At 34.0% G+C, this 17637-nt stretch overlaps 1 protein-coding gene across 1 annotated transcript in view; it reads right to left on the bottom strand.

The window, feature by feature from the left end:
- nalcn (sodium leak channel, non-selective) overlaps window positions 1-10198 on the bottom strand; it is a gene marked incomplete at its 3' end in the record, with an annotated part of 123920 nt that extends 113722 nt beyond the window's left edge. Inside the window, exons 1-5 of the mRNA XM_081367917.1 lie at window positions 10106-10198; window positions 3657-3748; window positions 3437-3498; window positions 2662-2802; window positions 1677-1859 (exon numbers count right to left, since the gene is read on the bottom strand). Coding sequence (XP_081224043.1) covers window positions 1677-1859; window positions 2662-2802; window positions 3437-3478 — 366 coding nt within the window. The 5' untranslated portion in view covers window positions 3479-3498; window positions 3657-3748; window positions 10106-10198. The remainder of the gene's footprint in view (window positions 1-1676; window positions 1860-2661; window positions 2803-3436; window positions 3499-3656; window positions 3749-10105) is intronic.
- Between the last annotated feature and the right edge of the window lie 7439 nt (window positions 10199-17637).

Below are 17637 nucleotides of genomic sequence, written 5' to 3'. Positions count from 1 at the left end.
AACTATGTCTCTACTGTAGTTGTAGAGTAAATATTCAGGTAGAAGCATAACATGCCTATAAAAATAACTATATAAATAGTTAACTGTATATTTTCGTTCATGTAACTGGTTTTCTTTTAAGCATTTATTTTTAAGCGTTGACTAGTTTATTTTAAATAGTCCTGTTGAGACTGAACATTTCTGGTTGAAGAAATAACAGTAAAGACAGACATGAATAGATAAATGCATACATAAATGTTAATTAATAATGTGAATTAATATAAAAAATATTAAGCAGAAAAAACTTTTCAAAATTGGTATTAATTAGAATTGTTTCTTGAGAAGTAAGTTATCTTATTAGAATTATTTTTGAAGGATCGTATGACTGATGACTGGAGTAATAGCTGCTGAAAATTCACAGGAATAAATTACATTTTAAAATATATAAAAAAGTAAAAGAGTTTATTTTCACAGTATTAGGTTAACTGTATATTTGATAAAATAAATGCAGCAGAGGTGAGCATTAAAAACTTCTTTAGAAAACATTTTAAAAATCTTACTGACCCCAGTAGCATACAATACATATTTTTTTAAAGTACATAATATTCCATATAGTCTTTCAATAAAAATGAGGCCAGAAAGGGTTTGTTTCAAGTAGAGTGCAGCATGTCACACAGCATGTGACACCACAGGGTTTATCATGTCAACTACCTATTCACACATGGAGCTGGTGCACAGGAAATTACATCAGAGGTGTGACGTGCTCAGGTTTGTTTGTTTGAGTGCAGACTGCCTTGACTCTGCAGTGGCTTTTCTTTGATTGAGAGACAGATACTTCAGTGGATGAAACACTTGTTCTCCCAAGACATCTGCCCAGAAATCCCCTGGGATTTCAGAGCCTCTGATTAGCTCCAGTGCTCAGATCTCACACTGTATTAGTAGGCCACAAACATGATTTATTTAATGGATGGCTTAAAATTCGTGTGAAGGTCTGACTGACTTTATTGATGGCCACTAGGAGAGAGTGAATTTGAAATAGTTAATGCTTAATAATGAGTTACTTAATAAAACGAAAATGGCCTAATTCACAACAGATAATTAATTATTTACATTAAATCAATGACTAGACTACTGCATTAGTAACTATTTCATAATGCTGTGTCCGAGTACAGAATATACCTAATGACCAAAAATATACCTGCTAACAGTGATAAAGAAAAACACAAGTCTGATTTTCACAGATCATAATCACTCCAAAGATTAAAATACAAAACAAATATACTGGCCTAATTAACTGAGTTGAGGTCACTGTATTATAATGATGTGAGTTCCTCTCCTTCAATAAAATTAAAATGCATGTGTTAACTTAGCATATAATTGCTGCAAGGTTAATCACCCTGTCCTCATACGATCTCAGGGCTAAAAAACAAACAAATTAATTACTCTATCTTCTACATAAACCTTCCTGCTTTCCATGCCAGAGGAAAGATAAAGAAAATCATGAACGCATCTTGTGGCTGGTTCAGAAGGTAAATGACTCACTATTCAATATCTCTCTATGGGGTTGTTATTCCTGATTCACCAATTAAACTGACCACACGTTATTCAGCCACCTGCCTTTTTTATTCACTTCCAAAGGACATTTTCCTCATTCTATTTCCGCTATAAATCATGACAATGCTGATTGATTGTGTTACCTTGATAATGCCCCTGATATGCATTTTGGCGATCATCTCTGCAGTGTAGAGGAACATCAGTAGTGTGTCCAGGGTGAAGGTGACATACTGCAGGGGCGGGTAGTGCTCAAAGGTCTTAGGTGTATTCATACAGACCGAAATGACACTGATTATAGCGCAAGCCCGCAGGAGAGAATGAACCCACTGAAGACAAAGAACACAATCTGTTTTAGAATGTGGCACATACTCAGGGTTTCAGTTTTGCACCCTGTCCTGACAGGGGCTGTGTCTGTCCACTATACACTAAGCAAAAGGAATTAGTTTAAAGAAATAGTTTACCTGAAAAGGAAAATTCACTATTCACCATCCAAAGTGACAAAAAACAAAAAAGGATTTGTGCACTATAATTTGTTAAGTTGATAGGTTTTCTTATGTCAAACAATTATTCACTGAAAATATTGGTCTCTGTTGTACAGTAGAGGATTTTCAATGAATAGCAAGTTAAATTTCAAGCTGCTCCTCACAAAAAGCTATTGAATGGTTTTAGAAGACTTGGAATATACTGTAGCACACAAGATAGGCTAAATCTTTATTTGTCCTTTTTGAAGTTTGAAAGTCCTTGGTCACTTTTATTACAGTGTAAAAAAAAGAGCAGCATGAACATTATTCTGAATCTCCTTTTGTGTTCAGCCACTTACAGCTATCTTAGCTGTACAAAAAAGCATGTTATGCTGCTTGATATTGAAAACTGGTATTTGTCACGTATTTTTCATTTGTCATAAACACTTTGGTTTGTGGTGCAAACAGATTTACCATTTACTGTAAAATCTTTTTCTTCTAGTTATCTATCTATAGCGGCTAATGAATCGGAAATCTTACACATTCACAGGAAATTGCGTATGACATTGCACCTAGTTGGGAAAAAGTTTGAGCTTATCAGGTATCTCTTTTTGGGGGTATGTGGGTCAAACATTATTGATCAGATATCAGAGATTTCTTCACATACTGGTTTGTTGATCCAAAGAATGTCAGCACTGTCTGTCAGAGTTTCATCTGGCCCAAAGTCAGTCATGGGCTGGGCCTCGACCCGCGAGCTCTGCTTCCTCTTCAGCATGCTTGGGCTCGCTGTGCTATAGAGAGAGTGGATCTGAAAGACAAAAGCACATCGACCACAAATGCTAACTTAAACGACACATCAGGCAAAGCTCAAATTCTGTTTGTAGCCATGAGATTTATTCTTTATTGGATGCTAACTCGATTGTATATGTGTTCTAAGCAATTATATTATAAAATGAAATATTGGAAAATGTCAATCTATTTAGTTTAGCAAAATTTAGTAACAGTTTTTGCAATTTAGCAATAGGCTAAATGCTTATTACTATAATTATGTGGTATAAAAAGCACAGAGAGGAAGTGTCATATCAAAAGTCCTAAGCAAAGTAACTACAGTGGCATGCAAACAGATTTGAGCAATGTATTCATTGTGACTGTACAGTAGGACATGAGGACACAGCTCAGTATGATACTAGACAGTATGTATCGTAGTGTTGCACAGTCACCGTTAAACACAATCAAGCACATGATGTACATAAAACACAGACTGTTGACTTTACAAAGAAATGCTGACTTACCTTCTGCAAAGATCACACTGGATCTTCAGAGTAACACAAACGACAGGCGACCGATAATGAGACTGCATAATATTGGCACTAGAGCTATTCTTACCGAGGCCAATAATAAAACATGGATATCACACACTCACTGAAACAAAGCGCACATACCAACGGGAAAAGTAAAGCTGAAATTGCTCCAGCACTGCACATAACATGCGATCAGGCATACCCTGTAAATAACACACAACAGTTAGTCAACATGGCATATGGTGTACCAAATGGGTACAATTATATCGACAAATAATGTCCACCACATCAGACAAGGAATATATGCAACACTGAGTGGCGGAGTTATGGACGGATGGGATTGTGGGACCAGGTTACTCACGGTCAGGCTCCTCATTGGTGCATTCATCCCCGGCATAGAGAGGAATTGAATTCAGTACGATAGACAGCTGATCGGTGGAGTTGAGGCCTGTCCTGCAAAAACATCATTAGCCTTTTTTTCTTATTTATAAAGGTGCCCAGTCAATGAATGCTCATGCTGCATCACATTACAGCTGAAAGCTTGACCTTTACATGTGATATCAACACAAAAGCAACAAACAACTCCAAGCAACTGACATGCCCAGTAAGGTCAGGCAGGTTTTGTGCGTAAAAAATCGTATAGGCTAACATGATGAAGTCAGATGTAACACAAAATACATGGTCAAGGTCGTTCGAATGTCAATTTGGATCAATGGCAAGATGCACAAAAAGTGTGCGTCTGATAAAAAATGTGAAGTCTACAAAGGAAAGTTGAAACTTAAAAGTTCTTACATTTATGTCAAGAACATAGTGGTCTGCTAAGAACAGCTTCCACGCAGTCACAAGCAATTTGAGAAGTAATTGCTACAGTTAGCATATGTTGATAGATAGAGGTTTGAAGACAAGTGAAAACTAAATTATAGGGTGTAAGTGCATTAATGTAGGAGTAAGTTGCAGAAGACTACAATTACTCTCACTTCTCCAGAAAGGACTATTTGCCTAAAGGCAGGATGCAATCACTAAACATTTTAATGGTGGCTGGTGCCGTTTTTTTTAGGCTGGATTGTTACATAAATGTTTTGTGTTTTAGATTAGATTGTAAAAGCAATGAGAAAGGATAACTATAATTCCCCCAAAGGCTTTTTTTGTTTTTAAAAATTTTCTACAGAATATAGTCAGATATGCAACTATATACTGCTCTAGATTTATTATCCAGTTCCCACTTCATACTATGATTGATCCAAGTTATGTATAGGAATGAAGCAACTCCAAATGAATGAATAATATTAACACATTTTTCACCATTAAAATTATGCAAAACAGCTATCACCATTAAAATAACAAATCTTGGCCAGAATTGTTGGCACCCTTGATAAATATGATCAAAGATGGCTGAAAAATAAATCTGCATTGTTTATCCTTTTGATCTTTCATTCAAAAATCTTGCCTTTCATTTCCCTCTAGCATTTTGAGCACTTTTGAAGGAATTTCTTAAACACCTATGATTGGTAACTGTGTTCACAAGCTCAACATATCTGATTGGCCATTGTGTTCACGCGTTCAAAATATATGTCTGTGATTGATTGACTACAATGATCAACGCTTCAAAAACATGTTGTCTTCACCGAGCGCTTACACAGATACACACGGGAGCGTTTGAAAGCAAATTAATCACAGACATATAGACCTTATGTAGCTCCGCCCCTTTTCAGCGCTGCGCTCATTGTCTTTTGACTTCCGGTCTGTATTTTCACAGCGTTTTGCGTGTTTATTAATGAACGGCTCGTTTTAAAATCTTCCCGGTCGATTTACATTTGTTAAGTCATCTGCTTTAAACATTACAGTCCTCATGATAACTTTCGTTAACTTTACATTAAGTAAATCCACTTAAAAAGCTAATTACTCCTGGACAGAAATGCCATATAAATATACAGAGCGACCGCAAAACGGAAGTTAAAAGACAATTTTCCAAAGATGGCGGCGCCCTTGTTTCTCTGGTGCATAAGGTCTATATATGTTAAGCGTGTGAACACAATGGCCAATCAGAGGTGTTTAAGAATCCGTTCAACAGCTCTCAAAATGCTAGAGGGAAATCCTGGTATCGTCACATTTTTAAAATTTCAATACTGACTTGGTACCGAAGTCGGTACTTTTGACAACACTAAGCACCAGCCGTTTACTTTTGTTTTATTTATTTTAAAACTTCGGTTTACCATCCACCAATTCCCCCTTCTTCCCTGTGCCTTGAACTTTGAGACATTTAAAAGCATTTTAAATAGCACATTAAAATAAAACACTTGGGAAAATAATACCTTAAAGGGTAACTAATGCCGCGTTCCAGGCAACCTGTAACCCGTGTTTTTCCAACTCGTAACTGGGAGTACATCGTTCCAGGCAACCTGTAACCCGTGTTTTTCCAACCTTATACCCGTGAAAGTGCACTGGAACGGCAGTAAAACCCGTAACTTCCCACCCGTGAACTCGTACTAGATCGATGTACTCCCAGTTACGAGTTGGAAAAACACGGGTTACAGGTTGCCTGGAACGCGGCATAAACCCCTGGTCAGAGCCTGACTCCACCCACTGGCAATGTTTGAAAAATGCTGGAAAAGTGGGCAGAGCACAGCGGACGGAGGGAGTGCATCTGAGACGTGTCTCTCTGTAGGCAAGGGCATGGTTAGCTGGTACCCTCTGACGTCAGAGAGTACCACAACTTCCAATAGGAAAATTCAACTGCAGTAGCCACCGTTCAACCTGAAGAGGGCAGCACTCAAACGTTTTTACACCATATATTGTAGAATTAAAACACTTTAAACCCAAATGTCAAAAAAATTACTTGAATCAATGAACAGCATGAATAAAGCCCCAGTCGTACAGATCATTAACTAAAAAGAAGTTGTTTTAGGGTTTAGTTACCCTAAGAGGTAGGGCCATATCTTTTTATTTGACCTCAGATGTGTTTTCTTCATGTCAGTCACGGAGTGCACAGAAACAACCGCTCAAAAGACAAACGAGATGCGGGTATTTTGAATTAGAAATAAAACAGAAAAGTTTTAAGTAAGCTGTGCCATTTCTAACTGGCATAATTCCACTAGAGCCATGCATTAACCATATTCAGGACATGCACGTAGGTGTGATAGCCAAAGCAAGCAAATGCCCATCGCATAATCACTTCAACTCTGACAAAAATAACTGAGCTTCAGAATTAGAATCAGAATGAGCTTTATTTGCCAAGTCTGTGGTGTTTAGGGGAATTTATTATGGGATTTGACTGTTTGATTCATATATTATTTGCTCAAATAGATCATACAAGTTTTTAGAGGGTTTCTTACTTTTAGACTAGTCAGTTACAAAACTTCCGATTGTCAAATTAGTCGATGCACACATCCCTATCAAATACCAAAGAATAAAAAAAAAAGTCTAAACCTGACGGCCTCTGCTAGAAATCTTATAATGGGCCGCGTGGTCAGATATTCCATCAGTGATCCAAAACAAAAATCAAAATAACCACAAAAATGTGTCAATGAGCACAAAATGAAGCTTCTGCCATGACCATCCCAGCCCCCTGACCAGAACCCTGTAGAAAATGAGTGGAGTGAACTGAAGAGAAGACGCACCAACATGGACCTGGGAATCTAAAGGAGAACTTCTGTATGGAGGAATGGTTTCCGATCTCTTGACAGGTGTTCTCCAAACTCATCGGGCATTATAGGAGAAGACTCTGAGCTGTTATCTTGGCAAAATAAGGTTGCAAAAAGTATTTTATAAAAAGGAGCCAATAATTGTGGCCAACGTGTATTGGAGAAAAAAAAATCATAAAAAGATTTTCACCCCACTTTAAATTATTTTACTTCAGTGAAAGGTTAGATATTTAGTTAGATATGAAAGGTATAGACATTTTAAGGATAAACAATGCAGATTTATTTTTACAGCCATCTGTGATCATATTTATTTACCAAGGGTGCCAATAATTCTGGCTATGACTGTATGCAAAAACAGCAATATGCATCAAATGTATCCATTTTATTAATGTGTACAGCAATAGGCCTAATAACCAAAATAATACTGTAACTGTCTGTATTTGAAGCTAATATGCTTTTTTTTTTTTCATGGAGAGAAAGAAAAAATATATATTAAGCTCTTAACCCTTTGATGCACAACATGGGTCTAAAAAGACCCGACTGAGTTTTCATTTTCTATATCTTTGCAAGAAATTTATTTAATCATTCAGTATTCCAGGTATTCCTCAATTAACTTGTTTTAGATCATTACAAATCAATATTTAAATTTTTCCTTTCTTACTTTTCGAATAAAAATGGTTTTTGTGTCACTACCCCTCTAATGCGCAACATGGGTCTAAAAAGACCCGTATTCATGTTTCTTTGCTGAATCTTTGAAATAAATGTATTTTATAATTTATTAATCCAGGTGTTCATTAAATATCTTGTTTTTGATTTTCAAAAATCATTATGTTTATTTTTCCTTTCTTACTTTATAAACAAACACGATTTTTGTATTTCTACATCCATTTTACACACATGGGTCAAAAATGACCCGTATAGGAACCTTTGATATGTATAAATATATTTACTGCAGAAAACTATTCATCTGCCACACATTTCACAATTCAACACGGCTGCTTTTGTATTTTTCATGCATGTAAGTTTTATTTAAAACACTTTTTTGTTACAGAAAAATATAGATATAGCCTTGTAGGCTAAGGTTACCTTGACCTTGAAAACCATTACTAGTGTGAAAGAGAAACATGTCCAATACCATTAGCTAGCTTGCGTCGACATTCTATTTTATCTAATGTTAGCTAGGTCAATAAAATAAAATTTGCAATAGAAAGTTATATATAAAAGTATATATTGTCGCTGTTGGGCAGAAACCTTGTACCGTTATTCATTTTTATTTGTGGTCATAAATCAATGCTATCGGTCACATAAGCCGGTGTGTGGTGGCGTTCTGGTGCACTATGGCTGCTGTCGCATCATCCAGGTGGATACTGCACATTGGTGGTGGTTGAGGAGATCCCCCTACAGTTGCACTACACTACAGTTCAATTTCAGTGTTATCGGTTAGGCATATATGCGTGTTATGTGTGACAAAGTGGCCAATAAACATATTTCAAGTGTTACAGTAAATGTGTTGATCTAAACAACTGTGACATTGGTTATTTTAACAAAAAGTTTTCTTTATTCTTTTGTTTTATCACGCTTGCATAGATGGGTCATTTTAGACCCATATGTGTAAACGATGTTTTAACACAAAACTTATAAAAAAATATTAAAATATGAATTTGTGATCATAAAATAAAATAAAAATTATATTCATAAATCATGAAATTAATAGATCATGAAATAGTAAATGCTCAAATAAAGTGATTTCAAAAGGTGAAACAAAAAAAAATGCCAAGCCATGCATGAAATAACATAGGAAATGAATACGGGTCTTTTTAGACCCATGTTGTGCATTAGAAGGGGTATCCATAGTGTGCGCATCAAAGGGTTAAAACACTGATCATGAAATTACACACTCCCAACCAACTCTGTAACAGCAATTACATCCAACAATACTGTGACAGTTCAGAATACAATGAAATGTAGAGAGCGTGACATTTTTTTTTAATTAATTCTTTCTAGCAAAGCATCTGTTTTGTGTTGAGATATCTTATTGTTTAAAGTTACTTTTGTAATTTCAAAAACATTCCCAGGGGGCAAATGTTATTTATGACACTGGTGCAACATAATTCCTGGTGGGGACTCCCTAAAATTGATTCAAAAAAGTATTTATCTTTCTCTATCTGTCTCTCTCCATGTTTAGCCTCTCAGCCCTGTGTTTTTACAAACAGTCACCCAGACATTTTCAAAAATCCACAGAATCCGAATCATTAATCTTAGGTTGATCCAAATAACACTGTATGATTATTAAACACCCAGCATCTGTTTGACCCACAGAGATAGGCCTATTTAATGCAAGACCTCCATTTTTACAGGCCAGTGCCAAAAGCCACCTGTCTTCAAAGATTTATCACATGCACAAAACATGCAAATCAGACTGACTCGAGATCATGCCAGTATATACCTTATTCATGGTAGCGCTATCATTGATTTTTAACGGGAGTGAAAGCGAGGCTGTGAATGGACATACATCTCTTCAGTGGGTTGTTTTGTTATTTAATGTGTTTTTGGATTGTTCTGCAGACGAAACAATGCAAAATATCTTTCCAAGAAATTTCAGTAGACAAAAAACTTAAGACAACATGTGGAGCTGTGGAAAATTGGATGTGATCTAGGAGCTTCATGCAGCTTTTTAAAGCGGACGCCATTGAAAACACTAAGTCTATCCCTCACAGCCTCGCTTTCATAACTGTCATGGCCCTGCTCTGAATGAGGTCTATACTTGTGGCACACCAGAACACAGTGACATCAGCTATTATGCAGGGAGATTCCTCCTGCTGCCACACGGTTACCATAGCAACAGATGAGAGCAGGGCTGCTGCCGCTATAGCTCTAGCTAAATAAGCTCTTAAGCAAAACCACACGAATTACACAAAATATAAAGGCATGTCGATTAGGACATTGCTTGAACTATTGTCTAAATTTGTCATAAGCGTATCCAAAAAAGGTTTTTAATCTTTGGCAGTGCTGTTTTTTTAACAAAGGCCTTTTGGCTGCGCAGTCGGTCCACACACTTCCTGGTAACGTTAGACATGCATACAAGCCGAATAAAACAAAATACATCTCTTATGCGACACTCTAATCGAAGTCACACGCCGAAACGACAGAAAAACGCTCTTTGACTTACTGGTTATTGAAGTTTGGCCGTTAATGCGATGTATAGTCCATGTCTCGTACTGAGCTCGAGCTTCACAGTCACAGCAGCCGCGCGACAGATGCGCATCAGACGCGCGTGACCCACTACAGCACAGCTCGCAGGATGAGATCCCGCAGGCCTTGACATGTATAATATAAGTATTGATATAAAAAAAAGTTTGGCTTTTTTTTTATTATTAATGTTGAATGCAGATGAAATGCTGGTGAATTGAAAAAAAAGAAAAAAGAATTTGAAATCGAATTTTTAGTCACTGTTAAACGTTATTGAATAGACAGTAGTTTTGAATACTAAATAACAGGAAGAACAAATATTGATTAAAATTCAATACAACAACCTATCATAAAATTATCATTGGAAATAATAAATAATAATAATTATGTAGATAACCCCGGGGATAATTGTCACAAGGACTATCTACTAGGCTGAATGGAAAGTGTTTGAGTAAAAAGACCAATTACCCAAATACTTTTTTTGCTAAACAACAAACAAAATCAATAAGGATAATAATAGCAAAACAACAAATAATATTACAAATAGGCCAAATATTAATTCACATTTATCATCATTTGAAATGACTGGAGTCATGGGTTGAAATCAGTGGCACAAAAATGGGGTATGCAGTTCATATGGGGCGCCGGACGGGATGGAGGTGCCATTGTGCCCCATTCTTTGAAAACCTCTGTTAATAAAAACTTTATTTTTAAAAAATAAAAATATTATTTGTTTTAAAAAAACTTTATTAATTATGAAAAGAAAGGTTTTTATTTAAAATTTTGTTTAACATTTTAAATGATATTTTTTAAACTATATCAATATCAACCGATCACCCTACTTTAATCTGTCTGTGACCATGACCAAAAATGGATAGATTTGGGAATGGGAAGCCCACTTTTTTTCCCCAAAAAAGGGGAAATGATATAGCTTAACCTATTATTATTTGAATCAAGTCTTGACAAGACAAGTCTAACCCTTGTGAAAAAAAAGTGCACTTAAGTGTACTTTTATAAAGTGTACTTATTACATAAATAATATACTTTAAATATATACACTTAAGTGTGAATTAAATGCCATCTTTTCGGCGCACTTAATGCACATTAAGTGTAATTAATTTCAAATATATCATATATTAAGTTGAAATAAAATGTAATAAGTTGCCATTAAGAGTGATTTTTTGGAACAACTTAATTGGTACTTTATTACAACTTTATATCTACTTTCATAATTGCTTCTAGTGTTTTTAAAATATACTTAAAGTGCACTACACAATATAATGACACGCAATTAATGTGATTTAAAATATACTTTAATGTCAGTTAACAATACACTTAAGTGTGAATTAAATGCAATGTTTTCGACACACTGAATGCACATTAATTGCAATTAATTTCAAATATATCACATATTAAGTTGAAATAAAATGCAATAAGTTGCCATTAAGAGTAATTTTTTGGAACAACTTAATTGGTACTTTAATACAACTTTATATCTACTTTCATAATTGCTTCTAATATCTTCAAAATATAGTTAAAGTGCACTACACAATATAATGACACGCAATTAATGTGATTTAAAATATACTTTAATGTCAGTTAACAATACACTTAAGTGTGAATTAAATGCAATGTTACAATCAACAAAACTAAATGTAAAACCCTCTAAATTTACTGACAAAATAATCTCTAAAAGAAGTACATAAAAACCTTTCTGTTGATGCACAAGAAAACCCCAAGAAACACTATGCATAAACACAAACAGTTTTGGAAAGAGACCTTTGGGTAATGCTTTACAAAAATATACTAGTTACCTACTTCAGTTAACATGAACTAAGAATGAATAATACTTTAAGCATTTATTAGTCTAAGTAAGATAATATTAGTCTTGGTTATATCATGTTGGCTATAAAATAAACTAATATTAACAAATGAGACCTAATTAAAAGTTACAGAACCTTGTTATTTAGCTCTTAAAGGGATGTTCAGCAGAAGAAAGAAATTCATACAGGTTTGAAACAACATGAGGGTGAGTATATGATGACAGAATTTTCATTTTAAAGTGGAGTATCCCTTTAAACCTTTACCAGCACCAACATTAAACAGGACCAAATGCTTGCATTACAGTGAATCTAAGTTTGTCTAAAAAAAAAAACACTAAAAAAAAAAAAAAAACACTGAAGAACTCCAAAAGCACAAAAATCAAAATGATTTGTCACCCAATTTTTTAAGTTGTTGGAAAGTGCTGTTTATGTCAATGTCCCAGATGCTCTCCAGAGTATATGTGAATGGAAATGTTTCAAAGATGCAGGAAAGTCAGAAAAAATGCCTTGAGGAAAAAAACAAAAAATTTGTTTATAATACAGATCCAGTCCATTATTATATTTGGCTCATTTAAATGAAATAGATAGATATACAGCTGCACTTCAAAGTTGAAATACACCTTGCCGTATCTGCAAAATGTTAACAATTTTATCAATAATAGGGATCACAAAAATGTACGTTTTATCTTTATTTAGTACTACCCTGATGAAGCAGTTTATTCTGCAAGGTGTATGTAAACTTTTGACTGTTAACTGTTGATAAATTGTGTGATGTGATTGATTACCTCAGTCATCAGGGCCACATCGTAGTAGAAAGCTGGGCAAGGTTCCTTCTATTTCCCACAAACACCAGGATTCCACTGACTACACCATCTTTAATGACACTGGGCTTAAAGTGATTAAAAATAGAGAACCTTTTTATTGCTACTTTACAGCGAATTAAGCATAACTTTATCAATTACACAAACATACAGTATATGACCCATGCAAACCCAGGACCAATGCAAATTAAGAAAGGTATTCTTACATTTTAAGCTTGCCCCACATAGCTATCTTCATGAAGGATGTTCCTGTTCCTGTTTACCACAGTTGACACAGCAATGCTGCAAGCCTTCTTCCTTTGGTTTGTTACCTATAAAATATATGATGATTATAGGGCAGGTGTAAATGCACAGGTGGGAATTTATTACTTGCACATGCAAAAGATTCAAAGCATTTAAAAGCTATAGGGATAACGTTAGTTAGTGACTTGAAAGTAGTGTTTTAGCTTGATCAGGATGTGCTGTCATGATAAATCTTGTAACATCACCTCATCAATACAGGTCTGTGATTCCACACCGCTTGTACTGTATCTCCAATAACAAATATGAACTGAACCTGCAAAATGAATGTTTAAATCCAGGTAAACACAAAAATATTACATATTCCAAAACAAATAGTAATTGAACAACTCTTTAAATACAAAATGAAATTGAACACATTACAAGCATTTTTTCTAGAGGTGGGTAACGTTAATGTATTAAATATTTATGGTGGTTATAAGATTGATTATTTGTATTAAATGTATATAAACATCTTCGAGTGTTACAATATTGGATCAGCATTCAGCAAATGTTTAGTAGCTTGTTTAAAATAATTAAAAAAGTCGGTTTGGTTTAAAAAAAAATCAGCAACCAAATTCCTCGAACACGACCACACACGCCTTCCTCACATTACAATGTAAGACATTATTAGAATGCAATCATATATAAATTATTGAAAACATGATTAATTCACCTCCCGAGTCTATTGAGTTTATAATATCTGCGATTAAAATGCACTCAGCAACTGACATGTTACGGTGAAAAAAAAATTAACCAAAGAAAGCATCAGCATAACGTCTCATCTGCAAACAAACATCCAAACGTGGTGCTCCTTTTGTTCTCTTGTCTGGCTAGCTTCAGTATCATCACGCATCGCAAACGGATCGCAAAACATAGCGCATTTTTCAAACTCTAGTGAAGTAGAGCGTCATAATGACGTAGTATTTTTCGCGCATGCGCATTAAACAACATATTCATAAACCATGCATGGTTAAATGTTATTTCAGCTTTTCTGTTTAAGTTAAAGTTGTTCTAACTCATTGTGTTGTTTAACTCTGTAAGTTCACAAAACTTTACTCATTAACCTAACTAAAAGTCAATCTTTTTTTTCAATGTAGTCTAGTGTGATTAAAATTAAATGTATTTTAACTGAATTTAAATGCAAATTCATTTTGTTTACATTTGTTTAACTTTTGCTCGCAATTAATACAATTTTAAATGTGTGTTTAATTGACTTAGAACAACATAATGATATTGAAAACTTGTATTATGTTCACAGATGTAAAGTAGCTACAACACATTACTATTAGACTCCTCTCATATATTACATTTTATTTTCAAATATAATGTGGAAAGCTGACACTAGTTGAGTTCATAGAGCAAGGGCTGGTGATAAAAATGTCAACAATAAGTTGTACTGGATTATACTGTATAAGCAGATGTATTGGAAAAATACATTTCAACTGCATAATGCACACAGTATATATTATAGACAAAACACATTTAAAATACATTAACCAATTAATTTTGGACAACACACTTGAGTTGGAATTAAAATCAATTATTTTCCATGTTTTCCATTAAAACTGTTATTTTATATATTAGTCAATACATCAAAATAAATTCCCTTTAATAACTTATAACTTTAACTTTAATAAATTTAAAACACTATAAATCATAATTATTTAAAATGTATGTTTAAGCAAAACTTAGTAGACATTGCAAAGTGCATTTTTTTTAAATATGCACTTAAGTGTGTTTATAAATATTGTCATGAAAGTGTTCTTTCTTTAAGTTAAGCTTAATTAGACATTATTACAAAGTGCATTTTTAAAAAGTGTACTTAAGTGTGTTAATAAATATTGTGATGAAAGTGTACTTACTTTACATTAAACTTAATTAGATATTATTACAAAGTGCATTTGTAAAAAGTGCACTTAAGTGTGTTTATAAATATTGTGATGAAAGTGTACTTTCTTTAAGTTAAGCTTAATTAGACATTATTACAAAGTGCATTTTTAAAAATGCACTTAAGTGTGTTTATAAATATTGTGATGAAAGAGTACTTACTTTAAGTTAAACTTATTTAGATATTATTACAAAGTGCATTCGTAAAAAGTGCACTTAAGTGTGTTTATAAATATTATGATAAAAGTGTACTTTCTTTAAGTAAAACTTAATTAGACATTATTACAAAGTGCATTTTTAAAAAGTGTATTTAAGTGTGTTAAGAAATATTGTGATGAAAGTGTACTTACTTTAAATTAGACTTAATTAGATATTATTACAAAGTGCATTTGTAAAAATTGTACTTAAGTGTGTTTATAAATATTGTGATGAAAGTGTACTTTCTTCAAGTTAAGCTTAATTAGACATTATTACAAAGTGCATTTTTTTAAATGCACTTAAGTGTGTTTATAAATATTGTGATGAAAGTGTACTTACTTTAAGTTAAACTTAATTAGATATTATTACAAAGTGCATTTGTAAAAAGTGCACTTAAGTGTGTTAATAAATATTGTCATTAAAGTGTATTCCCTTTAAGTACACTTAAGTGGTCTTTAATTTTAATTTTATTATATTATCTGCAAGTGCACTTTTCAAAAAGTATACTTTGATTATTTTAAGCACACAAAAAGTACGCTTTCAATACAATTAAGCACACTTCTTTTTCACAAGGGAATGCTTGTCCAGGACACGTGTTTTTTGAAGGGGCAAATGAAAGAGAATGCAATAGCTTACAACATAAGTGATTAAAAATATCACTTGAAGGAGGCATCGAAACGGGAGAATGATTCTGATTTTATTAGCTACATTCAGTGTAAACAGCGATTGTAAACGGATAGTGTATATTTCTGGTAAGGTGGCGCTGTTGAAGCTCGCGCTACTGTCTCTTTGTGAGAGACTTCCGAGGATAAATCACACAAAACTCACATAAGAAACACACACACACACACACACACACACACACACACACACACACACACACACACACACACACACACATTATATATATATATATATATATATATATATATATATATATATATATATATATATATATATATATATATATATATATATAAGCCACACTTTATATATATAAAGATAGGCTACAGCATACGACCAAGGGCTGCTTTGCTGAATATTATGATTCCAAATGTTGCATTAATTTTAGCTCAATAAACAAGTAGCCTAGTTATTACGTTTAGCCTACTACTTACTTTGTAGACACATTATTGACTCTTTTTGTTTTACTTCACCGACGAAAATAGTTCTAAAGGAAAGCAACACATCACTGTTCTGTTACTGAAATGATTCAGCATTTTGAACGAATCGTTTGAATGAACGACTCAATGACTCGCTTATTAAGACAGTTCGTGTTTAAAAGTCTCATTGCATATTTTTCTTACTTGTCAATTCAAACATTTAAAACATTAATCTCATAACATTAGGCTATTTATTGCAAATTGTAAATTATTTAAATTGATGTCTTATTATAACTGAATTTATTGATCAATTGTAAGAATTTGACATGAAAAGATGATGCATATTTAATAAGTTTAAAAAAGCGGCCTTTATAAAAGGTAAATAACGCCCTGGGGTAATTATCACAAATATGCAGATTTATGAAAAGCTGAGAAATCGGATTTGGTCAATTCGTGCATGAGGCCTCAAAGTGACAGCAAAATTTTAATCAAACAACTAAGACAAAGGGAAAATCACTCACTGCTCTAATGCAGCTGTAATTAGTGGGGGCAATGATCTTGCATACCTCTTAGCAAATGTGCAGTTGCGCCCCTGCTTAAACTACTATTTGACTTATTTATGGTTATTTTTCATAAATGTGACGGGCAGATTGTGACATTTCTATCTTGGCACGTTGTCACGTGTATTAAATTTAGACTTTTATAAGATTTTCAGATTTTTTCGAAATGATGGCAAAAACAAGTGTTTGATATTTCTGTATACTTTTAGCAAATTAGCTAATGCGTCTCAATAATTATTTGATTCTTTAAATGTTATTTAAAAGCCACGAATTAGTTCCGCATTCAACATAGCTACATCTAAAAGGCTTTGAATTTACCCATACTGAAACTATGCCCGCACAGACAGCGTAACATTTTGTAACCTCAATTAAATCTGTTAATTAATAAATCCACTAAATTATCCTTTTTCCGCGTGAGTCCTGAAATGGCGATGATGACTGACAATGTGGTCTCCCACAGCTGTAAACATGGATTAGCCTACGACTGTTTAGCCCGTTTAAGTTACCTTGATTTAAACATAGATGCCAAAGCTGTTTTTGGTCGATGTAACATCAGATTGTAGATGTATAATCTGAACTGCACTCTACAGGGGCGGGCGGAATGTTTGTTTTGTGTATGCTCATTAAACTGTTGCTGTCAAGGAAAGAGAACGTTGTTCGCTAAATCAACAGGATGTGAACACGTGAAAGCACGCAGGCTATCTTTGTGATTTTCTAATTTGTGGAAGGAGATTCGGTTGTAGAATGTTGATCGTTTCGTGTCTTCCAACCGAGATCGAGGGAGCACTCAGCCGAGGCATGATAAATTGTATTTAGCTGTAGGCTAAACGGTATAGTT

Source organism: Scardinius erythrophthalmus, assembly GCF_964197995.2.
Source record: "Scardinius erythrophthalmus genome assembly, chromosome: 6".
Taxonomy (NCBI): domain Eukaryota; kingdom Metazoa; phylum Chordata; class Actinopteri; order Cypriniformes; family Leuciscidae; genus Scardinius; species Scardinius erythrophthalmus.
This window is presented reverse-complemented; position numbering and strand designations above follow the sequence as displayed.